At 36.9% G+C, this 10530-nt stretch overlaps 2 protein-coding genes and 1 long non-coding RNA gene across 6 annotated transcripts in view; 2 read left to right on the top strand and 1 right to left on the bottom strand.

Annotated features, from left to right (window-relative positions):
- Positions 1 to 940, top strand: part of ccdc57 (coiled-coil domain containing 57) — a 16432-nt gene extending 15492 nt beyond the window's left edge. For 2 of the 4 annotated variants that reach the window (XM_016504826.1, XM_016504825.1), the window contains exon 20: positions 527 to 940. In XM_016504826.1, coding sequence (XP_016360312.1) covers positions 527 to 717 — 191 coding nt within the window. In that variant the 3' untranslated portion in view covers positions 718 to 940. The remainder of the gene's footprint in view (positions 1 to 526) is intronic. The other 2 variants (XR_001635765.1, XM_016504827.1) reach the window with 2 other exon arrangements.
- On the bottom strand, positions 815 to 2262 carry LOC107702485 (uncharacterized). Its single transcript, XR_001635767.1, has 2 exons — positions 2130 to 2262; positions 815 to 1392 (listed from the first exon to the last, which is right to left on the bottom strand). It is a non-coding gene; the product is annotated as an uncharacterized LOC107702485 (long non-coding RNA).
- A 147-nt stretch (positions 2263 to 2409) lies between these two features.
- Positions 2410 to 10530, top strand: part of LOC107702482 (fatty acid synthase-like) — a 22337-nt gene continuing 14216 nt past the window's right edge. Inside the window, exons 1-9 of the mRNA XM_016504824.1 lie at positions 2410 to 2579; positions 5914 to 6063; positions 6383 to 6535; positions 7397 to 7570; positions 7878 to 8078; positions 8977 to 9099; positions 9483 to 9598; positions 10093 to 10227; positions 10366 to 10426. Coding sequence (XP_016360310.1) covers positions 5937 to 6063; positions 6383 to 6535; positions 7397 to 7570; positions 7878 to 8078; positions 8977 to 9099; positions 9483 to 9598; positions 10093 to 10227; positions 10366 to 10426 — 1090 coding nt within the window. The 5' untranslated portion in view covers positions 2410 to 2579; positions 5914 to 5936. The remainder of the gene's footprint in view (positions 2580 to 5913; positions 6064 to 6382; positions 6536 to 7396; positions 7571 to 7877; positions 8079 to 8976; positions 9100 to 9482; positions 9599 to 10092; positions 10228 to 10365; positions 10427 to 10530) is intronic.

Raw genomic sequence — 10530 nt, forward strand, 5'->3', positions numbered from 1 at the left:
ATATATATATGTGTGTGTGTGTGTGTGTGTGTGTGTGTGTGTGTATTTATGTGTATGTATGTGTGTATATATATAAAAAAAAATATTTTTTTTGAACTTGCGTTTTCTTAAAGGTCAAAATATTCTTAGTTTTTGTTTTTACAATCTTACACCGTTTTTTTACTTTAAGCACTACCAAAAATATCAGACATTTAGGAAATCTAAGTTTCTGAATTAAGACATTGTTTGTTATATAAAAATGTTTATCTAGTCATTTTATATATCTAGTCATTTATTTTAATTATTTTTATTATACATTTATTTTTAAGAATTTAATAACTAAATAGATCTGGACAAAGTGATGTCATTTTCCCATTTTTTTACTGAAGCACTCTTCTTTCAAGTGCTTTTCTCAAGGTCACAATAATGACTGGCCTCAGGGATCAAACCAGCAAATTTTTCATTACCAGTACTGCAGCCACAACATTACATGGGATTTACAATTGTAAAATTAAGGATTTAACCCCTTATCATATTGTGCTCTCAGGTAGAGTGGCTACAGCAAACAGAGGACACCCAGATATTAATCAGCCTCCTGCTGCACCGGTCAGTGTGGAGGGCACAAAAGCATCACTCCAGGAAAAGAAGAAACCAAATCAGACAACATTTACATCTGCTAAAAAGACGCGTCCTGCTGGAAATAAGAGCAAGATTCGGAATTACAACATCAAAGACTGAAAAAAATCATTTTGGGCCACTCCATTTAAAGAACGGTCTCATTTGAAGTGCCTCATTATTATTTGTTCATTTTGCATCATGCCATTAAAAAAAAAAAATATTTGTACCTTTTGTGAATGTTTTAATAAATTATTGCATAATTTGACCAATAGGCAAGTGAGTCTTTTAATAGTAAGAAGCACCTATGATGATAAGGGGAAAAAATCCAGATCCAGCCATATGTGGTCTTGTGTACAGATAATGTAGTTTCAATTTATCAATAAACCTGTAAATAGGCACATGAACATTTGCTTCAATTTTATATACAATACAAAACATGCATTAAATGTAGTCAGATATGACTATCGTCTTTTTAGCAATATTTTAATAATAGGATTGATACACTTTACATTATGTAGTGTCTTTGTAAAATTGAATTGCAGTTACCCTGTGCTGTCCAGCCCCTCATGACATCACAGCCTCAGCAGGTGTAGGATTCCACTCCTCCCACTGCATTGTCCTGACAGCACCCTATCTCCTAGCAACACCCTTGCATTCATTCTGATTGGATGGGTCTACACAGCTCCGCTCACTGATTGGTGGATTTTTGGTGTGTCCGGAGCTCCACAACGCCGCCAACAGACACCCGGTATAACACAATCTGTGTGCTGCCTCCATGTGCTGATACTTCTGCATCTAACCAACAGTTGGACGAAAATCAATATAAACAATGTAAACTCAGTATTTTTCACACCAAATTTATAGTGTGCATATTGGACTGCTCTATTTAGACTGAATAATTTTACATAAAAAAGCCAAATTGATATTACATTAATATGACTTGTCCGTTTTATGCAACAAAAAGCACATTGATTCTCTCAGGTTATTCAAAATTGTATTAAAAATGCTATTTATATGAAAAATGACTTGAATGCCTTTCTACAATGTACATGTATAGGAAAATCTGTTTAAACGTTGTAAAATGGTTGAAATTCTTTTTTTTTTCCCTTTTTTTTTAAAGAAATGTTTGGTATGATGCTTAAAGAAATAAAAAATCAGTGAAGCAATTTTGTTTTTAAATATTTTGGAGAACGTTTTGTCCAGCAAATTATTGTCAGCGTAGTGTTACCAACATGCAAGAAGCCATATGGAGTGACTTTAAAAAATCATAAAACACAGAAACATTAAGAAATCTATTTCATTAAGGATTCTTTAGGAAACACTAGAAACCCTAGATTCATGAAAATGTTTGAAAACCCTTTGTAGGAAATTGTATAGTTAAACAAGCTATAATTAAAGCAATAATTATATCCAATAATTATTCATTTCTAATGACAGGTTATCCATACTGTAAAAAAGTAATGAACAATTATGACAGATAAAATATCGGTGCTGTGTTTCAATACCAATCCAGTTTTGCATGCTACATTTACCCAATTTCGGATTGTTTGCAAACCGCAGACACTCGACCCTCGTGTCGCCTTGAACTTGAACTTGCTGGCTCGTAAAAGCAGAAATTTGTGCTGCTGTGCATGTGATCATGCCGGGATGAACTTTAGTAACCCAGTCTTTTTAGACGCTTTTTTTTCTCTGCGTCGGTAGGAAATCAGCCCATCACTGGCTGCGTCTACAGCCCAGCCTCCTCTCTCATTGGACTGCACCTCACAGCCAAACTGTCAGCCCATGTGGCGTGGCCATCGAGGATGTCAGACATTTAAATGAAACAGACACAGAGTCTCAGAAGGCGAGAGTAATTTCTAGGGCTTGGCCAGAGGGGGGATCACGAAACTCTCCATTCTGTACCGGGAGCCGACAAAGATTAAGAGGAATATAGAAGTCGACTCTATCCCAAAGGATCACATCGTTAAACTACCCACATCCAGGTAAGAGAGCATATATTATTAATCGTGTCAGTTCTGGATCTGTAGTTTTTCCAGATGCAGACTGGCGTAGTAAAGGTAGAGTTTCAGGCATGCAACATCGAGACAGTTTTCTATAACACGCAGGGAAAAAAATAATATTACTAACGAAACGAATCGTTATTGTGAGTCGGCTCTTTTCAGTGAATCAGCCGCAGCTGAATCACCGACTCTTTGAACCGAGAGTCAAAAGCATTTAGAGTGAATCGAGGATTTTACTGATGAGGCAAAATATATTTTAAGAGCCGGGCAGCAGAAAAAATACACTGCATATAGCATTTTATTCAAACAAGCAAAACGTTTTTTAACCTAAGATATGTAAATGAATTTAGTTTGTAATGTTAGTGCATGGGATAAAGATGTTGGGACCGCGTGATGACGTAATTACGTCATGACGTAAGAGAATCACAGAATCGCTGTTTTGGACCTGTTCGAAAGAATCGATTCGCGTAAATGAGACAAACTTTCCATCACTAATTTCAACCGAAGAATACTGCACACTTGTGAGTAAACGTAACCAGCACACTCTTGACCAAATGTGAGTAAACGTTTAGTTGGTGGCTGCAAATTCAGCACAGGATGACAGCATCTCGCGCTATTTCTGTGTGATTATACTAGGTTTCATCTTTGCCTAAGAGAAATAGCATTATACCTTGAATCTTTCTTTCCATAAACAACAAAAAAAAAAAGAGAGAATAGATATTAAGCCTAACAAGAATGTAATATGTTGAGACGTGGAAAAGTATCAGGGCGAATTGTAGAGTCAATGCGGAATTTGTCACTCAACTCCTTGAGTTTTGGCATGTAACCAACCAGTCTATATCACTGAGAGCAGTCAAACTGGAGATGCTTAAAGGGCAGATTTGTCAGGCTATCCATAGTCTAGTTTCTATAACAGGACTCTGTTTACATCAACCTTGACTTGTCAGGATTAAACATGCAGCCTAATCATCAATTTTTTCCTTCCTTTTTAATTAACCCTTATGTTCATTTGACTGTATTGTTCATATGGGGTCAGGTTAAAAACTCATTACTTGTCGTCTTTCTTATTTAGTAAAACCCAGTAGGCAGAAATGATCTTCATCTGTCCATCAAAGATTTTTTGCGAATTCATTGTATTTATTTATGGTCTAAGGCAGGGGTAGGCAAGTTCGGTCCTAGAGAGGTCCTGCAGAGTTCAACTCCAACCCTAATCAAACACACCTGAACAAGCTAATCAATGTCTTCAGGATTACTAAGGCTATAGGCAGGTGAGTTTTGTTTTCAGGGTTGGAGCTGAACTCTGCAGGACTGCGGCTCTCTAGGACCGAACTTGCCTACCCCTGGTCTAAGGTTAGAGTGTGGCTGATGTTTTAAGGACTTTACGACTGTAATACTGTCATCAGCTAATGACAGCACTGCACCATGGGAGCTTGTAGCGAGGCGAGCGGTCAGCTACATCACTGCCTCGGATCTGGGTCAAGTAGATTACAGTCGATTCGGAAATCCGTTTATTTTCTCAGTCTGCTTCTGCCAAGCATAATGTTGTTGTATTTGTGGTTAAATGTTAAGCAATCAGAATAGTAATTTACTCCTAGTACTACTGAAATCCTAACCAGGATAGTGTAGCCTGGTTTACACATAGCTGTTTTGTGGTGCTAGTAGTTCTGTCTACTTTATGTTGTGTTCAGTTCATTGACTGCTTTTTGACATGTATGTATTGTACTGTTGCATTAAATAGTACTTTTAGATGACTCACACGCATGCACGTCGTTCACAAACACCTGTGAGCACCTGTGCCAGTATTGTGCCGAATTATGCACCTCCTCGTTGATTGCCTAATCCCAACCCCACCCCTAATCCTAACCCCTCCCCCACACCTACTCCTAAACCTACCAATACTAGGGGGTGCATAATCTGGCAGGGTGCAAATTTTGGCACTACACCAGCAAAGACTCCTTCCGGTTGGCACTATGGCAACAAAGAGCGCTGATTCCTCCTCTCAGATTTACCTGTCCACTTTTGCTAATTCTGTTTATGCAATTGAAAGGTATTGTTTTTCTCTAATTATAACTAAATATAATCTCTAATTATAACTAAATATAACAACAACTGATTTTCATATAAGTTTCATATTGAATTTGCTCTCAATGGCTTGTCACCCTGTCTGGTTATTTTAAAGAGCTTTGACATCACTTACTACTGTTTAATCATAAAATATTTAAATATATAGTAGACCTTACAACATACATGCATACTTATGTGATAGCTCCGTGTGCGAAACAGCCTGAAATTAAATTAAATTAAGCTCTTGCTGTCCCTTGCACATTAAGACAGCAGATTTGTGAGTGAATCATATGTTTTCCCTTATAAAAGAAGAACCAGAATTTCTTTAAAATTTCTTCAGTGTCGAAAACAAATGCTAAAAAGATGTAAACTATTAAAGGGGTGGTTCATTGCGATTTCACTTTTTTAATGTTAGATTAAGTTTATTGATTTATGATGCATCATTTCTGCAAAATCTGACCTACTTTTATAGCTACTGGGCACTAATATCATTTACAACTCGGTCATGCTGTAAAAGGTTGTTATGACTGGCTGAATAGCTGTTATGTAATGCATGTTTATTATTGTTTTACGTGCTTCTCTCTATCAGATTTTTCACATATTTACAAAAAATACATTGCGACTGCTGAACTGAATATCTGCATAATAATGTTTTCAAAAATTTTCATCTGTAAATTATTCTGTACAAATTCATTTGTACTTATTAAAGTTAATTTTTTTTCTGACTTGTTGAGGTTCATTTTTGGTTATTGTGCATTCTTTGTAAAGATGGTAAAATATAACAGATGGCATTGCTACATTGCATGCTGTACAGTCAGATGAGCTGATTTCTCTCTTGGCATATTTATTGAAGTTTCTGTGGTCCACCAAATTAAAAGGAACCCTCCTTTGAGTTTCGAGGAAAGTGGAACAGAGGGACACTTTGTACTTGTCACCGCTTCTTGATTGCATTGAATGAACAGGAATCCCATCCGTGCTGCCGCTTTGAGTGCTCTGACCCAGAAACGGGGAACAAAAGTGTCCAGCTTTCCAGGCCATGCCCCCCCCCCGAGCACACTCTCCCACCTATCCCGTTTTGCACCAACTCGGTGACCCCAACTCACAGACCGCTGATTTAAAACGAATGACACGCTCGCATTCACACAGTTCTTGATAATGCCAATGTAGATCAAGCTGACAGAATCCCTCTTGTTTTTAAAAGGTTTTCTGTTCACTGACTGACCGCTTCTTTCTTTTATTTTTTCCCCCTTAGAATCAAAGAAAATCTAACCAGACATGGAAGATATTGTTATAGCTGGAATTTCAGGTCGCCTTCCTGAGTCTAACAATTTGGAAGAATTTTGGCTGAACCTTTTCAATGGAGTGGATATGGTCACAGAAGATGACAGGCGGTGGAAACCAGGTATGCTAATATTTGAATGTCTTTATTATTTTAAATAACATTTAGACTTAATTAACATGATTTTTTTTTATCATAATGCTTTTCTTAAGACCACCTTGGGGTTTGTAGTGTCTTTCAACTGCTGGTCTCCTTACCTACCTGGCTGCTGTTCTGTGCTTTTCCTTGTCTGTCTGGCTTTGGGTCTTATGAAGGGCCAGTCTCTCTTCTCTCTGTTAGCACCAAGCTAATACTCTCATTCATGTGCTAAAGTACAAGCAGGCTTAGGGCGATGAGTAGAGAGCGCTTTTGATTCCTTTTCCCCCTCTTTTTTTAATTCTAGGTCTGTATGGCCTTCCCCGGAGAAATGGAAAACTGAAAGAAATCGATAGATTTGATGCAGCCTTCTTTGGTGTGCATCCCAAACAGGCACACACCATGGACCCACAGCTGAGGCTTATGCTAGAGATATCGTACGAGGCCATCGTCGATGGAGGTTAGTATCAGCTACCCTCTTAGATAATATTAATATAAGGTGTTTTGTGGCAGCTAATGCCCTTGAAAAATGTATAGCCTGAATGCAATATATATGTCACTTTGGGTAAAAGCATCTGCCAAATGAATAAATGTAAATGTTATTTTCAGGAGTGTGCTGCTATATGGGTATATGAAATATGGTTGATGACCTGTGACATTACATGCCACACTTTATTTTATTGTAAATATTTATTTTATATTTTTTGGGGTCAGTAAGTTTTTTTTTTTTTTTTTTTTTTCTTTTTCAGCAAGGATGCATTGAGGTGACAAAGACATTTCTAATGTTACAAACTATTTATATCATGCTGTACTTTTTAACTTTCTATTCATCAAAGAATCCTGAAAAATGTGGCAAGGTTTCCACAAAAATATTAAGCAGCACAACTGTTTTCAACCATTTTAACATTGATAATAAAAATAAATTTTTCTTGAGGATCAAATGAGCATGAGCATATTAGACCGTTTTCTGAAGGATCATGTGACAAAAAAACTGGAGTAATGGCTGCTGAAAATTAGAAATTAGAAAGTTATTTTAAATTGTAAATATTTCACAAGTCTGTGTTTTTGATCAATAAATGCAGCCTTGGTGAGCATACAAAACTTCTTTCAAAAACATTTAAAAAATGATTATTAGTATATATGGTGCATATAAGTATTTAAATTATAAACATTTCTAAACGGCCAAAGTGATGCCAAATCTCTATGTAGAGCAGTTATAGTGTATTTTTGAACCTAGTTGTAATGTATTGTATGTGTAATGTATTATTTTTCAGTGTTCACTGAATATGTGAATATAAAACATGTTGATTTTTCCTGTTAGGCATTAACCCAGTGTCCATGCGTGGCAGCAAAACTGGCGTTTACATTGGAGTAAGTGGCTCAGAGGCAGGAGAGGCCTTCAGTAAAGACCCAGAGGAGCTGCTGGGATACAGCATGACAGGATGCCAGCGGGCCATGTTTGCCAACCGCTTGTCTTATTTCTTTGATTTCAATGGTATGCAAACATTACAAGTTTAATTACCTACTCAGTGCTCACGCACATTGTAGGACAGAATTGAGTTATCCGAACCTTTGTTTTGAAAAACTATCGTCATTTTTTCTGTATGGTGTGATGTGTCGTCTGATGTGATTTGAATAAGTGACTCGTTACACCGTCACATCTGTTACTGGTGTAACTTGACTCACACTATCACGTTAGACTGAGACAACCAGTTGAGATGGATTACTTAAATCACTTTATGCAAGAATTCGTAATGTGGTCAGCCATTAACTGTTGTGTTTGATGTACAACGAACTTCCAGGTCCCAGTACAGCCATTGACACAGCGTGCTCCTCTAGTCTGCTGGCTCTGGAGAACGCCTTCAATGCTATTCGCCATGGCCAGTGTGATGCAGCACTTGTGGGCGGAGTCAACCTGCTGCTCAAGCCCAACACCTCAGTGCAGTTCATGAAACTGGGCATGCTCAGTCCTGAAGGAGCATGCAAGTCATTTGATGCCTCAGGTGAGATTACGTATGTCACTGTAACGTCTAAAGCGTTCTCAGGAAGCTATTAAAGGAATTTGCTTCTATAAGCATCAATCATTGCATACCAATTATAAGAATATAGTCTTCTAAGTGTTCATACTGAATAATGCATGACAAAAATAGTATTTGAAGTATCATGCTTTATGCAACAATAAATGTTTTCAGCAGAAGTATGCTAATTGCAAGGTTAATTTAGCAATTTTCTGTCCACTTATGATATTAGAGATAAAAATGGTTAGTTAGCGTGTTTTTTAATCCAGTTTCGTTTAAATATGTCTCTACTCTTGTAGTCCAACAAAATAATGAGTCTGGAAAGAGATGTTAAAAATGGCAGCTGATAATTTTTCTGTTCAATTTGTCAAAATGGAAATCAATAGTCAAGTTGAACCAGTGTTATTTTAGTATTATTGCCTTACTATTATGAGACTAATATTTTGAATTAATTTTAATTTTTCTATTTTAGTTTTAGTAATTTTGTTGTATTGTCGTCATTTTAGTATAGTTTTATTTTTTTAATTTTAGTTTGAATTATTTCAGTACTTCAAGTTAAACTGAATTGAATTAATGAATGTAACTGAACTGAAATAAAAAAAAAATTTAATTATTTTATTTATATATATTTTAATGGCTTTAATTTTAGTTTTAGTTACCTCTAATAACCCTGAGTTTCACATTGCATTTTTGAATATAATACCTGACGATATATGTTTTGCTAAATATTGCACATTTTGGCAAAAGTAGCATTCCATAAAATTGTAAAAATTTGTGTACTGCCCAAAGTAAACATAAAAAGATTTATGAGTATATTTCTAATTTGCGCTGCTGTTAACAAATGGAGTCTTTTTGATACAAATTTTTTTGTTTAACCCTCTAGGAAATGGCTATTGTCGCTCAGAGGCTGCTGTTGCAGTACTCTTGACAAAGAAGTCAATGGCCAAGAGAATCTACTCCACAGTTCTCAATGCTGGCAATAACACAGACGGCTACAAAGAGCAAGGTAAACTCATCCTTCCTTCCCACAGACATCAAATCTGCCTCAAATCCTCTAGCATGAGTGAAATCGGCTCAGTTAATACCTTCTTACTTGCTCTGGAAGCCTGGCATTACTATAAAAGCTGGCACTACATGTGTCGTAGATGTCGTAGCCTTTCCCCCAGTGCCTCCTGCCACACTTTACACAACAGTGTTTTCAAACATGACACTTGGCTGAGCGTGAGGGCTCAGGGTATTTGAAATCTCTGGCATACGTCTGACATCAGACCCCTCTAGTTCCTGTTGTGCATCATGTGCTGCTACATTGAGGACAGAAGAATCCATGCTGTAGCTCACGTGTGCATTCCATTCATATTTTGGAATGTGGTATGTCTCCTCTTTCCAAAGGGGTGACATTCCCATCAGGTGAGATGCAGCAGCGCCTGGTCCGTTCCCTTTACCAGGATGCCAACATAACACCTGAGCAGGTGGAGTACATCGAGGCCCACGGCACTGGTACTAAGGTCAGTCACTATGAAATTACACGCATGCATACCTTAAGAAGAGATTTGCTTTGAAAATAAGAATGGGAACAGTTCGATATGTGCCTGATTCACAGTGACCATGTTTACATGCACACCATTTTCCAATTAAGGTCTATATTCCAATAAATAAGTAAAAAAAAAAAAAAAAAGCAAGTAAATAGATAAAAATATTAATTAATTAAAAAAATACAACTCAACAATAATACAAAAAAATAATAATAATGAAAAGCAGGTGTTGTTAAATACTGTTAGTCCTAAACTTACATTTTTTAAAAAATTTTTAATATGTATATGTATGTATAGCAGGAAATGGTGGTAAAAAAAAAAGTACATACAATTTCATGTTTGTTAATATAAAAAATTAAAGATAACTTTAAATATGTATAATATCCTTGTGTATGTAAATACAGTTATTGAGCAATAGAAATTTTAGCTTGTGGTTATGTGTATATTGAAAATAACTGCTTTTACAGGTTGGGGATCCTCAGGAAGTGAATGGCATTGTGAGTGTATTCTGTCAGTCACAGAGGGATCCTCTTCTGATTGGCTCAACCAAATCTAACATGGGACACCCAGAGCCTGCATCTGGATTGGCGGCTCTTGCCAAGGTATGTAAACTCTTTTTGAACAAGTCTTCCTGCTTTAGTTAGCTTTAGCTTAATCAGCTGTTTCTTTAAAAATCTGGATGCTGAATCCCTCATCTTAAATGTGAAGTAAATCAAGTAACTCGTGTTGCATGTGATCAGGTGGTTTTGTCTCTGGAACATGGCGTCTGGGCTCCCAACATCCATTTCCATGATCCAAACATGGTTCAAAATCACTGGCTCAGGCTTCAGGCTGCACAGTCCCCAGACTTCTGCAGGCCTCCGGTCGCACTGAGGAGGCAGTCATTTCCCTTCTCACTTCTCAAC

Source organism: Sinocyclocheilus anshuiensis, unplaced genomic scaffold (assembly GCF_001515605.1).
Source record: "Sinocyclocheilus anshuiensis isolate Anshui unplaced genomic scaffold, SAMN03320099.WGS_v1.1 scaffold190, whole genome shotgun sequence".
In the NCBI taxonomy this organism is placed as follows: domain Eukaryota; kingdom Metazoa; phylum Chordata; class Actinopteri; order Cypriniformes; family Cyprinidae; genus Sinocyclocheilus; species Sinocyclocheilus anshuiensis.